Source organism: Elgaria multicarinata, chromosome 2 (genome assembly GCF_023053635.1).
Source record: "Elgaria multicarinata webbii isolate HBS135686 ecotype San Diego chromosome 2, rElgMul1.1.pri, whole genome shotgun sequence".
Lineage (NCBI taxonomy): Eukaryota > Metazoa > Chordata > Lepidosauria > Squamata > Anguidae > Elgaria > Elgaria multicarinata.
In genome coordinates this window covers 126,879,046-126,896,279 of record NC_086172.1, presented here as the reverse complement: position 1 = coordinate 126,896,279, position 17,234 = coordinate 126,879,046, and the positions used below count along the sequence as shown (strand labels likewise).

General features: G+C 38.2%; 1 protein-coding gene across 6 annotated transcripts in view; it reads right to left on the bottom strand.

Moving 5' to 3' along the window:
* SIPA1L1 (signal induced proliferation associated 1 like 1) overlaps positions 1-17,234 on the bottom strand; it is a 182,368-nt gene that overhangs the window by 49,698 nt on the left and 115,436 nt on the right. For all 6 annotated transcript variants that reach the window (XM_063117608.1, XM_063117614.1, XM_063117613.1 and 3 more), the window contains 4 exons: positions 13,409-13,597; positions 10,205-10,379; positions 4,814-4,917; positions 3,010-3,167 (listed from right to left, as the gene is read on the bottom strand). In XM_063117608.1, coding sequence (XP_062973678.1) covers positions 3,010-3,167; positions 4,814-4,917; positions 10,205-10,379; positions 13,409-13,597 — 626 coding nt within the window. The remainder of the gene's footprint in view (positions 1-3,009; positions 3,168-4,813; positions 4,918-10,204; positions 10,380-13,408; positions 13,598-17,234) is intronic.

Genomic DNA, 17,234 nt, shown 5'->3' with positions numbered 1-17,234 from the left:
AGAAAAAAGGCTGCCACATGTACAGACAATAGTCCTTCCCCCATTCTCTTTAACATAAGTCTTCTGAACATGAATTTTGCCCATCTCAAAATCCTTATATTTTTTCCTGCATAGTGCACCATAGTTTTGCTGTATAGGTCGTTCTTCCTGGTGCAAAATAATGCAATAATACAGGTAATTTCTGAAATTAGATATTTTAAATTGCAGTTTGCCATTACTCATAATTGACTGAAGTTTGTTCTTCAGCAGAAGCTTATTTGTTAACAAACCATCTGCTGCTGTTTTACAAAATTAGACTAAACTCAGATACTCCTTTGATGAGAGAACTTTTCTAGATGGTCCAGTGTATAAACTACAAGGCAGCTAACAACAATAGTACACACCAATAAAATACAAAGTACAAAACATAAAGAGGAGGTAAAACATTAATGAAATCAATAAACACAACCAAATAAAACCTATTGCAACATATTTACAAATCAGCTTACGAGCCAAATGCCTAACAAATTTTGCCTGCTGGCAGATTATCGGGGTTGGAACAAATTGTTCCTCCCTTGGCAGGGAGTTCCAGAGCATCAGAGCATTCTCAGTGATTGTTTTTTGTTTGTAATCAGATAATTTGAACTTGGTTTGAAGGACAGAGGTCTTTGACATTAAGCTGTACTCTATGGTTCCGCTTTCCATAACTATCTATACACCTCAGCTAACACTGCATGAGGAGGCAGTATTAAGAGCACGTTGCATCTTAGTTACATCCCATATGGACTATGTTGCACTCTTTGGAATAGTGATCAAAAACTTCACCTGGTCTAGAATGATGCGGCCAAATGGTTGATCCAGTTATACGGAGTATGTGACAACAGCTTGTTACAACAGCTTCATTGGTTGTTTTGGGGCATAATTTAAATTATACTCCCAAACCTACACAACTTGTTACCAGGCAATTCAAAAGATCACATTTTCCTTTACAAGCCGGCTCAAGTTTTAAGATCCTTGGGAGAGTTCTTTTTTTCTGCTTCACCACAGTCAGAGGCTCTGGAACTCCCTTGCCAGCGGAGGCAAGGCTAGCTCTGCCTTTATTGCCCTTCCTCCAGCCACCCTTTTTTTCCCAGGCAGACTTTTGGCTGTTAAGCTGTTTTGTTTGCTGTTTTAACTGTTCATTTCTTTTTAATGGATACATTTTAATGTGATCTGGTTATGTTTTAATTACATTACATTTTATCTGTATTTTATTTTTGTTAGGTGCCTTGAGCACAATTTTTAGTGGAAAAGCAGGGTATGCATTAAATTAGTAATTACATAAAATAAGTATCAGCACAGGCTTCCTATTATCCTCTGGGAATTATTCAAGTTGTTGCATTTTTCTTATCAGCCCAAAATGATGTGGGCTCTGAATACCTTATTACATAAAAAGCTGAGAGAAAGGAGAAGGCAAAAGTTTGTGCAAGATCTACACCAAGCAGGATATAACACTTTGAAAGTGGTTTGAAAATGGTATATGGAATGTGTCCTGGGCACCAACAGTTGTCAGTGCTCCTCAATACTGTTATAAAGCAGTAGTATAGAGCCTGCTTATGTTTGACAAATGAGCATCTTTTCACTGGGGATTAAGACCTAGGCCCTACACCTAAGGATTATCCCAGGAAAATGGAGGGATCGTCCCTGCCTGCCCGGGATCCCCTGTGTGTCATTTGGATGCACAGGGATGATCCTGGGACGATCCCGGGGGGGAAAGAAAGGTGTATCTACGGCCCTAATCTCAAACTCCCTTAGATCTGCAAAAGGGATAACATGACTTCCCCCTGCTTTAAGGAAAAAGCAGTACTAGATGAGCTGAAGGTACAGATGTCGTAAGTACAATGATTTTTCCTCTGCTATTTGCATGCCTAGTAACATGGGTGTATGGATGGACTACAACTGAGTACAAACTGAGGGGAAGAGGGAAAGGAAGCATGGGCCTGAGGAAAGAATGCAGAAGAATCAATACACCATAGGAAAGAGAAGCGGATTAGAGATAGCTGGGAAGGAATGTGGTCGGTTAGGGCCACACTTTCATCTGCATTCTCTCCATTTACTTGGCATCCAAGCAATTACATTAATTTCTCCTAAACTGTTAAAGAACAGTTAGCAGCACCTAAGCTTTGGAACTGCAAGTATGGGCACTGGGTTCCAGACTTTGATGTGATCTCTAGAAATTAATCAGCTACAATAAGAACAGGGTAGTGTCGCGTAGCTGTACAAACAAGAACAGAAAACATAGCCATAGCCGCTCCTCCCCCAGATCAAATGTCTTGTCCCCAAAGAATCGTAGCATTGATGGTTGGGAACTTTGAGGTATCCTTCTTGTGTCTTTTAACTACTTCAGCAGCAATATTGTGTCTCATTTCTTAAGAAGAAATATTCCTCTCCAGTCTTTTATGCCTATGGTTAATATGCTAAATTTGACTGAATTCATATGTGTGTCTTGGATGGTTTCCAGAGGGGTGAACTTTCACAAACACATTTTCTACTCCCTAGATTTGAATTCAAGAGGAACTCCATCCATATAAACAATGTGAGACAACCAACATGAAGCTGGTGTATATGGTCCTCTAGGTTTTCATCCTGCCTTTCAACTTGCCAAATTTTGATTATTTATCTATGAATTAAACACAATGAAAACTCATCATCATCATCATCATCATCTCTTACCCGCCTCTCCCTTTGGGAGAAGGAGAAGTGGGATGTTAATCCTCATGCTAGGATTATCACCAGGCTGATGTGAAACTCACCCAGCCATTTTTCAAGCTGTGTTACTAACTCTGGATTTAAAGTCTGTTATCTTTTCCCTGTGAGAAAAGTAGTAATGATAAATGGTACTCAGTCTGCCAAGTACTTGACATAACTGCACTCAAAATAATATTCTTGAAAATTAACAGTAAAAGGCATTATACAATTGAGCAGATAAGTAAGCCTCTGTGCATGCAAGACCCACCACTGTTAACTGACTGTTAACCCAGTAATAGCTACCTGTAACAGACATTGTCAGTGCAAGGGTTGTGCACTCGGACAATAACAAAGACGTGCTGAAAGTGGGAACGAATATTCTTTGGGCTGAATGATTCTGCTCCAGGTTCTTGGAAAACTATCGTCACAATATCATTTCCAATATGTCGTTTTCTTAAGAGCTATGTGAGTAAAGACAAGAAATCTGATATTAGGGTAAAACTATGCTAATCTTCTTATAGCATGCTGTCTATTATCCAAGTTAATTAATACACAAATCATGGAACATTTTCCATTCAAAGCCATTGTGGAATTAATATGCCGTATATTTGAGTAAGTAAATGAGGAATTTGCCAATATCTGACATGCTGAAACATCCTAGCATCTTGCATCCTCAGTTTCCATAACAACAATTTCAGATCTATTTTAATGCAAAGAAATATTTTGCTATGGGGTAGGTTCTTATTTCTAAAATCAAATTTATAGTAATATAGTTTGTTATTATGGATCTACTTGCTATTTTTTTCAACTATTACAAAATGCTAGGTCCTGTAATCTAGACAACATCCTTCAGTGAATTAAAATTGTTTTTTCATATTTCACAGTGGCAGTGTTAACAAGAAAATTCTTGTTATGCTTTTCAATTCAGCTTATATTAAAAAAATCTAGAGAAGAAAATCTTAAAGCTTCTTATATGTTATAGCATAACACAACACACTATTTGATAGGATTTGCCACTGTGATCCAAAGTAGTTATATTTTAAATAAATAAGCACAATCAAATCCTGTAACTTCCATGAAACAATGGTTACTGTTCTTGAAAAAATTCAGACCCATATTCCAGATATACATTTCCAATTCTGTACCTCTTTAAGCAATCTGAATGACTGTATGTTTGTAAAACATATAACAATTGCTCAAGATAGAAGTTGGACACGAGCTTTAGTTTAACAACTATACATCTGCAGAAGAGTGTCATGGGATATATAGGCTTGGATCCAAAGGTGCCTTTCTGCTAGTAGAAAGCTTCTCTACATTTACAAAAGGCCTGTTTCCAACTTTGCATTGTGTGAGACTCCAAATCCAGATAAATTCTTCCTTTTGAATAAGTTCTTGTACAAGACTATTTGGCAAACTCTTTGAAGACTTTTTTTATGGGCACTGTGTCTTCCTTATCCAGCACGATTCTCATAACGTAAAACAATCCCTAATAAATTATAGTAGTGCATTGTAAGGACTTCCAGGAGTGCTTGCTCAAGAATTCACAAAGCAGCAGTAATATATATTTTTCCTTCTGAACACAGTACTTTGGATCCAAGCCATAGCAAGGGAAAGGATTTTGTCTTGTGTAGTAACCAAGGGAGATATTTCTCGGGTATTGCTTATATATACATTTTCTTCTTCATTCTGTGTTCTGGTTCATACATTGTCAAGGCAGAACTGTAATAGCATGTACACCCCACAGTTTTAAAGTGCTGTGAATGGTAATATTTTCCCCGTGTTCAGTGATTTATTAAGATCCTACAAACTATTTAATACATTTGAAAACATGCTAGGAGAAAAAAGAAAACTTCCAAGTGGGTGCAAGTGGCTAGATAACTTAGGTAGTGGTGGTGATCTATGACATTGGCAAATCATTGAACATACTAATATCTGAGTTAAGCAGCTTGGACACAGCAATAAACTCTGGTTAGATTAAAACAGGAAACGTATTTCCCATCTGTATTTCATGACTGCTTCTACTCATTCACATAGGGCTATAATATGGTTTAGCATTAAATCTAAAATGGGCGAATGAAATTCTGTACATGGTGAAAATGGATCCTACCTGTTGTTTGTTGTTTGGTGTGTATGGCAGCATGGTGGAAACATGGAACATGATTTCATAGTCCTTGTATGTTGTATAAAGAGAGTGGGTGCCAGTTGAATCAGCTGCAATTGAAATAATGAAAGAAAAATCCAATTTATCATTAATTAAAATTTACCTTTACATCATCTGCAAAGTTTGCATGAATATATTTCAGATCAAGCATAAAATCCAGTCACTATTCATTTTAAGATTTAACAATAAAAATGCTCACTAGATTTTTGATATTATATAAACTATCTACATATGCTATGGAGTTTACAATATTTTATTAAAATCATTTTACAAATAAGGACTGGTTTGAAATCAGGAAGGTGTGAGAAAGTAAGTAGGTTAGAAATTATTTTATAAATGCAGCAGTTTTTAAAAGCTTTTTGAAGTATTTTTTACCCTAGAATATAATTTAGTCCTGAATTTATTATAGGCATAAAGGCAGAGCTACACCTACTTCTCCATCATTTGGACTTGTGTCTTTTTAACAGGAAACCCCCCCCCTCAATTCTGCATACTAACCCATTTGAGAAATTGAGGCAGCTTATCTACTTCAGCTGATTTGCAATTTGCTAAACTTTGCCATGAACTCTGCTGACTAATTATCATGTTGCGCTTACTAATAGCCTTATAATTTGTCCAGTTGGCAGAACTGGCTAGTAAGGAGATTAGGCTACATTTTTGTTCTGTGTGGATCCATGTTAATATCAGTTAATGATTAGACTGCAGAAGTTGGGACCCTGGTTGTCACTCTTCCCACTGGCAGAAACAGAAGAAGTTATGACATTTAAGACTATCTCTGTTAAAAAGCAGAAATCTTGCTAATAGGAAGAAAATTCAAACTGTGTAAAGCTAGATGTGTATACAGAACACTGATATCAGAGAGATGCCCACACACTGAGATCCGACCAGCTTAAGCAAAGGCAACAAAGGATGAAGTTTTAGTACTAGATGACAAATTAAGAAATCACTAGAGGCTGGAAGGCAATTCACTGAAGAGTTCTTAAAGTGCTCAAATAGGAGACTGTTGATCTTTTAACTCAAATGTAAATCTTTACAATCAGCCTCCTTAACCAGAGGACTGCAAACTGTCCAATCCAATAACTATTTTAAAAAACAGATTCTTCAAGCTAACATCAGTCCAAGCTAAACTGGTGGGGAAGCATTATTAAGAGTGATTACTCAACAGGGCATACAAACAATGAAGGAAAGAAAGTGCAGAGCAGAAGACCTGAATTTGCTGCTTCTTTTTTTCCTCCTCCCTCCCAATCCCCTTTTCTTTTGTGTCCTGTTTTTTAGGTTGTAAGCCTGTGGCAGGGACTGTCTTAAGAAATATTTTTGTAAGCCACCTTGAGAGCCTTTTTGGCTAAAGGGTGGGATAAAAGTGCTATAATAAATAAATAAATAAGCAGGATTAAGGGATGAAGACCTCTGAACTGTGGCAGACAAACATTACGAAGCACAAGCTAAACATTAAAGAAATTCAATTTACTGTTTGATATTTGGAAATATTAGCAACTTTTCTGTTGTTTACCGTCCTGATCCTAGGATTGAATACATCTTATGAAATAGTTAATATGATTGCCAGCTTTACCTGATTAAGATGGTCTACACTTATAGCACAAGTATTTCACTTTTCTTTACTACACCCATTTAACAGATTTATATAATTATTCTGCTGAATTTTTATTATTTTTAAAGCATGAGTTGTGTTACAAGTTTGAATGTAATCTTTAATCTAATAATGGGTGTCTGTCAAGCAAGTATATTAATAATGCTGAATAATCTTAGAAAAGGTTTATGAAGTGACTTTGGCAAATATTTCAATGATTATCCCCTCCCAGTTTGCTTTCCATTGTTAGGTAATTATCAGATGCGATGAAAATCAGCTATGACACTGATAACATGAGGTATCACATGAAAAATACAATGCAAGATCTCAACCTAAAAGAGAGGAAACAATTAAGTCTGCCTCCCTAACGGGTAGTAAATCTGGCCAGTGTAATTTACACATTCGTTTTTAAAAGTCTTTTCACCAGGAAAAAAAATCCAATTTAAAAATCAATGTTAATTTTTGAACAATAACCTGACACTTGAATCCAGGCCTGCACAACTTGCAACCTACAAAGCTAAACACTGATTACCAGCTATGCATAGTGTGGCAGGTGCTTAAGAATTCTGCAGTTTTGTAGTCCAAGGCAAACAGCAAAACCAGGAAGATTATTGAGTCTTTGAGTAATGCCATACATATGGTAATCCATTTTCAGCTGGGCAGGTCATAAATTGGGCAGGGTCACTTTAAGCTCTTATCTGGGACTTTGGGCTTAGCATTCCAGAAGAAGCTAGGAATTGAAAGCCAGCAACAAACAATGGATTTGGATACTGGCTTGAATGGGAGTAAGAAACCAAGAGTCCTGGTTAGATGTAATGCTAAGCTTTTACTTCCTGGTTAGTGTAGCGCTTCCAACTAGTGGAAGAAGCCAATTGCGAGCAACTGGGTAGCGTGCATCAGCCTGCTGCTCATGGACAATAAGCAACTGTGGTTTATCGTTACGTATAAACACGGCCAGGGATTAATATTTGTGAAAATGCTCTTCTCAGACTTGGTTTCAAGGATTTCTATGCTGATCAACTCAGAGATTTACAAATAGAATATTAGCTACTTTTAGCTTAGTAATGCCTATATTACTAAATAAATGCATTTGCGGACAACTAGAAAACAGGGGAAATAAAAAGTGAGCAACTAGTCCTCAAAAGGCTCTAGGCTATTTACCATTGAAGCGAATAGATCTGTACTAACAGATTACTATGAACAAAGCAGTAAATGCTTATCATTAAAAATGCATGTCTTGTGAATAATGAAATTACACTGTGATTTTTACAGTTCATTTCATGGAAACAGAGGTCACCTGTGACCTGATGGCAGTGTGCGGGGAGATCCCATGTAAAAATCATTCAAATACAAAAAGAGTCAGTTGTTTGTGGGTGTGCATGGAGGGAAGGAGCTTTGAACCTGAGTTTTGGGTCTGCTGATAATCGGTAGTGTTTAGCACTAGGGCTGTGCTCTGCTCGGTTTTGAGTCGTAGAAGCGGGAGTGGAGCGACCCAATCCGCCAAAGGCAGATCCGGATCGGCTCGGGGGAGCTGCGGATTGAGGTGAAGTGGATCGCCTCCATCCAGAGCTCCAAACGCAGGTAAGAGAGGAGGGGGGCTCACCTGGCTCCAACACCGAAGTCCGTGAGGTGATGGCGGCGGAGCCAGGTAAGCCCCCCTCCCCCCCACTTACCTGTGTCTGTGGAGGCCTGGCGCAGGCTTCAACTGAGGCCCAAGCCTCAAAGCCAGCGGCGGAGCCAGGTAAGGGGGCAGGGGGGAGAGGGACTTACCTGTGTCTGTTGCGGTCCGGTGCCAGCTTCAACTGAGGGCCAGGCCTCAAGCCGGAAGAGCAGGCTGTGGCCTGCTCTTCTGGTTTGAGGCCTGGCCCTCAGTTAAAGCCGGCACCAGACCGCGACAGAGGCAGGTAAGTGGGGTGGGGGAGCTTACCTGGCTCCGCCCCTGCCACAGTCCATGCAGTGACGGCAGAGAAGCCAGGTAAGGGGGCAGGGGGAGGGGGGCTTATTCGGCCCCCATTTTGCCCCCCTTCCCCAATTACCTGCCTCCACCGCCTGCTGTGGAGGCAAGTAAATAGGGAAGGGGGAGCAAAATGTCAATCTGCCCCTCTGGATCTCACTCCGCGGAGCAGGGGCAGATTGGCCTGAAGCGGATTGGCCCGATCTGAAAGTTGCGGATCGGGCCACGAAGCAGTTCAGTGGGTCCGTGCACAGCCCTATTTAACACTGTAGTACCCAAGTGGTCTTGGTGTCACTGCAAAGGAGGAGGATGTAGACAAAACCCCGAATTAGTTGGTTCCACTTAATGTTGGCCACCCTCCCATCCACTACAACAATCCCAGTTGCCGGTGACTGTCAGTTTGAAAAGCAGGGAATAAATAATAAACAACAACTATGATAGATAGATAGATAAATAGATAGATAAATACATTACTAGCCCTTCTATGCAACATGTGGCACACCTCAATACATGTGGCACACATCTATGCAACATGTGGCCCACTCTGTAAAGGTATTACTTGTACATATCGATTCAATATTATGCCTGTTCATGCTGAAACCAAGGAATCAGTAGCACTTTTTAAATATAAAAAGGTATTTAAGCAAAGTAAACAAATTGTGAACAGGAGCAGTGTTTAGCCCAGGCTGCATTTAAGGAAAAGGTTAAAAAAAATAAGCCCTTCAACACTCACCAGAAGAATCAACATTATTTCTCTTTCTCACCTTTCTAAATACTTTCCTGAATCAGAACCCTGACATAGCAGGGGACAAAGTAAAGTGAATTACACCGAATAAGGATGGAGGACGTTCACTTAAATTCAAAAGGAACACAGTGATTTCAATTTTGCACTTTTGATTTTGCCATTTATTAAGTCTTTCTAAATATACCAAATCAGCTTTCAAAATGTTCTAGGCTATTTCATGTTTTAATAGTTTCCCTCTGCTGCCTGTAGTCAAAACGTCAGTAATAGCAAAACCATAGCAACAGGAAATTCATTACTCTGTTTGCAAATGCTTTTCTACTTTCATGACACATTCTTTAGTTTAATTTCCTATGCTGAGAGTGAAATAACTTTGGACCTCAATACATATGAGTCAATCTAAACACCACACAAAGTAAGGTCACGCGTGCACGTGCTTTATTTATAAAAGGACCACAGAGAGAGAAGGAGCTTGCTGCATGTTAAGAGTAAATTCACTGTACTTTTTTCTAGAGTATATTTATTTTGCTTCAAAATCTTGGCAGAAAGGTCACCTTTTTATTGCATTTTAACAGTAATGCGATTTACAAATCAAGTCATTGTTTTGAAGAACTCAACTACTTTGCTTGGAATTACGTAGAATAAAGAAGGAAGATTTATGTTGTAAGCTCTTTGGAGCAGGGACCTATCTTTTGCTTATGTTATTCTGTAAAGCACCATGTACATTGACAGTGCCAAGTAAACGAATACACTTCAGCAGCAGAAAGAGAAATTGCCACAAAGGACATAGAGCATAACTGGGGCAGCATAAATATCAACCAATTCTCGTGTTTCAGGAGGGATTCCATAACAGAGGTGAGTTGCAGCTCTCATGATGGGAATATTACATGGAAGGCTGAAAAGGTAAGAAAGAAGAGTGCTGAAAGAGTGGCAGCTTGCCCTGGCTACCCCTCACCACTTCGTCAACATGTTCCACTGTCAAATCTATTTGCTGGCCATTGCTATATGTACTTGATTATGTCTCATTAATCTGAATAAAAGAGGTTGTCTTACTCTTCGTGTCTAGTTGGGCACGGTACTTCTCAAATCCCTTGAGCCGAACCCGTTCTCCCAGTAACTGAAGAAACTCTTCAAAGGCTGGGCCTGCCGATTCATTATTGTACATTTCCTCTTCTGTACTTTGTCCAGACTTGCAGTACATGATCCCCACTTTAAGTTGATAGCTTAGCTGTAAACACAAATCAAAACTCAAGGTTTGCAATCTTATCAGGTTATGAAGCATCTATGCCACATTAAAAAGATGAAAATGATTCTCGTTCCAAAAGGTTCCCACTGCTTTCTCTTCCCCTTTAACAATGAGAAAACTATGATGAATAAATATTAAAATGCATGATATCTGTTATACTTCAGACTAGTCTACAAAGTTAATCAGCTGCTTCTGACATGCCCAATTCCCCCAACAGAAGCCAAATACAAAAAGAGAATGGAAGAAAAACAGCCTCAAAACTGTATACCAGGAGTGGACAACTTCTGGCAGTCTACAGACCGTTTTAATTTGAAGAGTTAATGGGGTGTTGTAGGGGACCACCGCTGCAATAAACCATAGGGCTTCTTTTTAGAAACAAACTTAAAAAATCTTTAGTACAACATTCTGTCCAAGACTAGCTTTGCCTTATATTTTCTTGAACTTATTATCATCATCTTTGGGTTTGAAAAACATATGAAATTAAACTTTGTAGCTTAGCCCATCAAAATAATCAGTCAAAGCAAAATCAAGAATTCTTGACATGACAGGACTGACTTTACACATTAAAAAGTGGGTCACCAAATAAAGATGGCGGATTAGTTCAAGAACTAGCCATACTTCCATGTAAAAATTAATTAAAACTGGAGAGAGAACAGTGAAAGTGTAAGCTTTGGTTGGGGTATGCTGCAATAGGGATCCGTTCCACCACGAGAAAGGAACCTGTAATCTTACTTTGGGATGCAGAATAGCCGGACTAGTTCTTTCTCCCTGCAAAATGATGTCAGTTCCACTGTCACACAAAGCAGCTAGAACCATAATGAAGAAAACCGCGAGTTGGGGGCTCATGGTGAAGATAGTTAAGCAATTCAGGGCACAAGCCTAGCCAAATAGTTGGCAGTCTCTGAACTCTGAGGCTGTTGAGTATCCAATGCAGGGCAAGAGGAGAGTGGTGGCTCCGCTCTCCAGCCACCTTGCTAGACATGAGATTTCCACAGCTTGCAACCAGAGTGAGAAGCAGATTTGCAAACTCTGGTTTGAGCTACTAATGGTGTTATTATTCATTTTATTATCAATTATGAATTATCTGTACATGATTTCTCATATCTCAAGAAATCCCAAACTGGCTCTCAAAGCAGCTTGTGATTAAAATGCATGAAAAGGTGCAATATATTAGGAATATGTTTCAGATTTTAATCTTGATAGGAAAACAATTTAATGGAAAATGCATTGCTTGGAACACGTTGGAGTATTTGCTGATAGAGAGTAAGGTGTTTTCTGTTTAGTTGAGATGGTGTGTGTCGCGGGAGTGGAATGTGGGAGATATTGTAATAAAATAGGAAGATTCTCTCTCAAAAACAAATGCACACCACCCATGTGTTGAGGCGATAGAGGTCCCAGCTGCAATAAAATGTATTCCTCAGCCAACACTGATATTAAAGGACCTTTTACTTGCTAAATGCAGAAGGGAATGATATGTAACTCATCCATTTGAAAGGCTTTATTTAATCCTGCATTACATTCCAGACATCATCCCAGAATTGTACCAGCTCTCAAGGGGAGGGACTGACTTTCATTAAACAAAAGTAGCACAGTCAGAGTTCAGTGTCTACTTAGCAGATTTTTTAAAAAAAGTTTTAGCAATGAACCAGTGCATCTCTTGGTATCTCTTTAGCATTGAAGAGAACTGTCACTTCTGTGAAATTAAATATAAATAGCTTTAGTACCCCCTTTGCTTGTAAAATACATTTAAGGTCTTACTTTTGTGGCAATTACAGCTGCAATATGCTCCATTATAAATATGCTGAAACAACTAGTGTTTCTGGCCCCATGTATGAAATAATACTAAAGAAATGTGTGTCTAGGAAGATTAAGAAATTTATTACAATGACAGTTCCCTCTGTTTGAATAACTACCAAGCCCTGTCAGGTATGGAGAGAGATACAGATACTGCAGCAATCAAACCAATATTTAATATGATCAGAATGGTTAATATATAATATGTATGTAAAAATGCTGCAACTCCTGCAGCTGTCCAGAAAAAAATTCGTTTGGGCCAGTTTAACTGACATTATTTGGCATTTTGAGGGCTCTATTATTAGGATATCCATACAGATAAGCAATTTCAATCCAAACACACACACACACACACACACACACACACACAGATATATATATATATATATATATATATATATATATCTGTCATATTTAGCTCTTGAAATTGAAATATTTGGAGCTACTCCTTGCAAATATTGTGTACAATGTCACTGTATTTAATTTGATTTATTATTTAATAGGACACTATAGCACACTATGAAGAAAATAATCTGCCATTGAAAACAAAATTAGATATTTACATTAGGGATGCTTGGAGAAATACACAACAGAATGAAATGAGTTCAGATTTCTATAAATCCAACCCATGGATTCCACAGCAGACCAGCTTTTCCTAAATTGCACAAATTCCACAGACCTGCGGACCATTAAAAAAAAAACACTTTCTGGTATTTTACAAAAACCTCATTATAGAAAAACACATAAAATAAAACCAAAGCTGAAAATGTGCATTTCTCCCACAGGCTAAAGCATGGAAAGGTGCATTTTGGGAGATTTGCATATTTTTGCAAGTGTGAATTTGTGCGAATTCATGAAATTGGACAAATTCTGATTCTATTAGATGATGGGACAAAAGGCACCTGGCAACTTGTAAAATACAGTTGGAATGGATTTTACAAAATCCATACATCCCTAATTTACATTTTAGCACACTATTATGCTTAAAATGCTGCACAGTCTGGAACAGTTAACACCTCTGATGGCCCAATTTGTGCTTTTGTTTTGTTTTAACTCCTGAGATCTCAGACAAGCCAGTTGCTTAATCTGGAGAATGAAGAGATACATGGTAGTCTTCTTCAAAATTTCCAGATAGGATGAATGATGTGTATCATACATAGTTCTATTAGTATAATGAAGGCCCACTAAAGCACTGGAGTTTGTTATTTAGAACTTACCCCTTGTTCATCAAGTTTCATAAGCTGTTCTGTGACTTTAGGAGTGTTGAAGGCCAACCTGAGGCAATGTATATTCAGTTCAGGAACCACATGTTCAAGGACTTCTTTTAAGGGCAACCCCCTGGCCGTGCAGTGCTTTGCAGTTGAAGGTACTGCATCTTCCAAAACTGAACCTCTTAGTGTTGTAAGCTAGGAAACAAAAGTTAGATACGAAGACATATAAAAGGTGTTGGGATGTGGGGAGAGTTAGTAACTTAAAGAGGAACTGCATGGAGGATTCCTATGTTCTATTCTAAGGGAAAACTAAGTTGTGCACCTTCTTTTAGTGCTAATATCTGAAGAGGGACTTGTGCACTTTCAGGGAAAATGTGCAAGTTGCCCCTGGGAGATCCAGCAATTTCTCCCTTCATATACAGAAGTATGAAAAGCAAATGCACAAGTCACTCATAAATTCACTTTCTTCCCCCTCCCCCAGTAACCTGCAAAATGGTTCTGATTCACCTCTGAGCTCCAATTAATGCAACAGTAAGAGAAGAACAATGTTACTTTTTCAAACTCAATGTTTACAGTAGTTATATGTTCCATCTTTATGAAACAGATTGCAGTCAAGAATGACAGTACAAGTTAAGCATTCTTTTTACTGTAGCCTATTTGTTGAAGTGTCCGTAAGCTAGCATTTTGTCCTGTTTTCACCGACTTGAAATTTGTAAAATGGGTAGGTGCCTTTTGTAAAATCACAGCAGAAAAATTTAAAGATCAATCCAGGTATCATGAGCAGAACATGTACATATAATTTTAAATACACATACCATCACAGACTTTAGAACAATTTATGTTTCAAAATATACTAATTAAAAACAGATATCTAGATTTAATTAAAATTACAGAAGAAAATACATTATATATTTGAAGACTAAGAAAGAACATTAAAATCAGTATTACCCCACTGTAGTAATTTTCTAAAGCATTTCCTAAGAAGGAAGAGTTTAAAACCTGTAGACTGGGGCTTAGACAAGTCTCCTTTAACAGTGAATTCCACAGGACGGAGGCCACAACTGAGGAGACCCTGCTGCTTTCCCCCATTAATTTAGCTTTATGAACCAACATGACAGTAGGAGCCTCCCTATTGAACTTAAAAAGATGAAGGAGCTCTTACGGAGAAAACCATTCCTTAAGACATGCTTGATCCAAGTTGTTATGATATATTATGGTTGTATCACTGAAAAATATTTTAGAAGCCAACAGTCAGAACAAACAGTAAAGGTCCCGCTGAATATGTTCTCTACCAAAAAATTTATTGAGATACATTGATTACATGTGTGGCTTCTTTCTGAAGTTATACATTTTAAATACAATTTGAAGATAATCAAGGTTTGAAACTTTTTAAGCAAGAGGTATTTTGTATAAACTAGGAGAATGAAATACATTTAGTGGTTTTTAAAACATTTAAATAGATGCATTTTTGTAAGCCAGAGGGCCTCGGTCAAAAAGATTGCTGTGAATGCTGCTACATGGAGATCAATCGGTGACGGGTTTGGACAACATGATCACCCACGATGGGTTAAGACGACACAATATCCCATGTGTTGTCGGTCAGGAATTTTTAAATGAACCATGGCTAATTTGCCTGAAAAAACTCCCTCTGATAACCTGCGATCTGCAGTAACCGTTATTTAACCCATTGTGAGTTATTGTGACATCTGTTGGGCACCATGGGTTAATTTGCTCACCTAAGGACTTGCATGGCAAGAGCGGTTCAGATTGCTGCTGCTGCTGCTGGTCTGCTCCTCATGGACATTTTCTGTGCAATGGAAACAGTGGTACCGCAATATTGGGAACAGCTTAAATGGGCTATTGCCATAGTGTCTATGGTATAAATGGGCAACTGCAATATAGTGAATGGGTGAAGGACTTCTACTGCTGTATTGGGAGCATACCCAATATTGTTTATGGGTTGAATGTGCATCTGTGGTATTGCCAATGGCTTAAACAGGCAACTGTGTGCTTTGGTGGGAGGCTTAAATACCACAAGGCAAGATGGGATACCAGCTGGCTTAGGCAGGAGGACTACAGCAGGACAGGGGTGGGAGGATGAATGAAATTACACAGTAGCTTAATAATCTACGAATTGTAACCTATTAGCCCATTCATGTGGTGGGACATCATGGATTAATCCATAAGGGATTACAGTGACATCTGAATGTAGATATTATTATTATTAATATTATTATTATTATTTCTATACCGCCCCATAGTCAAAGCTCTCTGGGTGGTTTACTATCTAGGAAAACGTGTATAATCTAATGGAAGTGTTACTTTTGCCTTGAACAAGCAGAAGGGTAAGTATATTGTGCATATTGCCAGTTCCATCCATGGACTTGTAATAATAAAAACACCTTTTTTCATATTAACATAGGCATTTTTTAAGGTATGAAACAGCCTAAAGATCATCAAGAACTGATTTATGAGGTGAATATTAATCTTTGTTGCATTTGAGCTTAGTTGTCAGTTAGCAAACAAAATGTCCCAATTGTACACTAAACTGTATTTGAGCTGGATGCATGAAATTAAAGTGTCCAATGAAGTTTGGCTTAAAATAATTGAGCAAGGAAATTGCAAAAGCTTTGCATGATATGAGCAAATATCAAGAAATATAGCAAAGCAAACAATATATTCAGCAACTATGAATGAGTAAACTCTTTTAAGACCTTAGGATACAACCCGAAAACTTAAGTATAAAATTGCATTATTAAAAACTGTGATTTATTTATTCCCTCACCATCCTACCCACACTTTGAGGTCATCAACTGAGGCCCTTTTCACTTGCCTGACACTAAAGGTACCCTATTTCTTCGATTCTAAGACGCACTTTTTTCCCCATATAAACATCTCTAAAAATGGGGTGCATCTTGGAATCGCAGGTGTGTCTTAGGGGTTTTTTTTTCTGTTGGTGGTACAGAAATTAGTGTGCGTCTTATAATCGATGGCGTCTTACAATCGAAGAAATACGGTAGTTAGGCTGGTGAGTACAAAGAGAGGGCCCAATCCCTCTAGAATGAGCTTCTATCATGGTTTTTCAGGTACCTTCCTTACAGGTTAAGTTTCCCTCTTCCTTTACCTGCTCCCTCCCTGTATCCCAAATGTCTTTACAGCACTGTAGTACTGCCATGTAGAGAGAATGGGTGTTTTCAGCACTCTTGCCTGCATTTCCCAACAACAAACCATGGTTTCTCTTTCTGGGTTGTTCGTGGTTAACAACCATTGTTTGTTAGCGCAGCTGGTTTTGCACATCACGACAACTGAGAATTCAACAATCCATTAGTTAACATTATGTGTGAAGCAGCTGTGTGTATGTGTGTGTATTGTATTGTATTGTATAAATCTCTTGAGCCAGATCTGGCTTCTGCTAGATATTAGTGTAAATCTCATGTTGCCCCAGGGTTAGTAGTATGAGAATGATTGGATAAAAATATTGTGTGAAACTTTTATCTAGAATATTATGTAAAAACTTGTTCTACTTTAACAAACAAAATTTTGTGCACCTTACTCTTGAGAAAATTTATCAGCAGAACACTGAAAAGGTGATGACTGTCTTGATCTAACCAAAAATAGGAATGTTTTTGTGCTTTCATGGGAATTGTTCTGATGCTTCTAATTATTTATTGATCACTATTCCAAATTCCTATTCTAGAACCTAATATAAAAACTAGTAATTTGGATACATTTTCTTAGAGGTCTGAGAAGAGTGCTTTGTCTAATGTCACCTAGTTTATTGCTTAGGTTAGATTTCAATGAACAATCTGGAATTTGTAAGATGCTCCAGTTC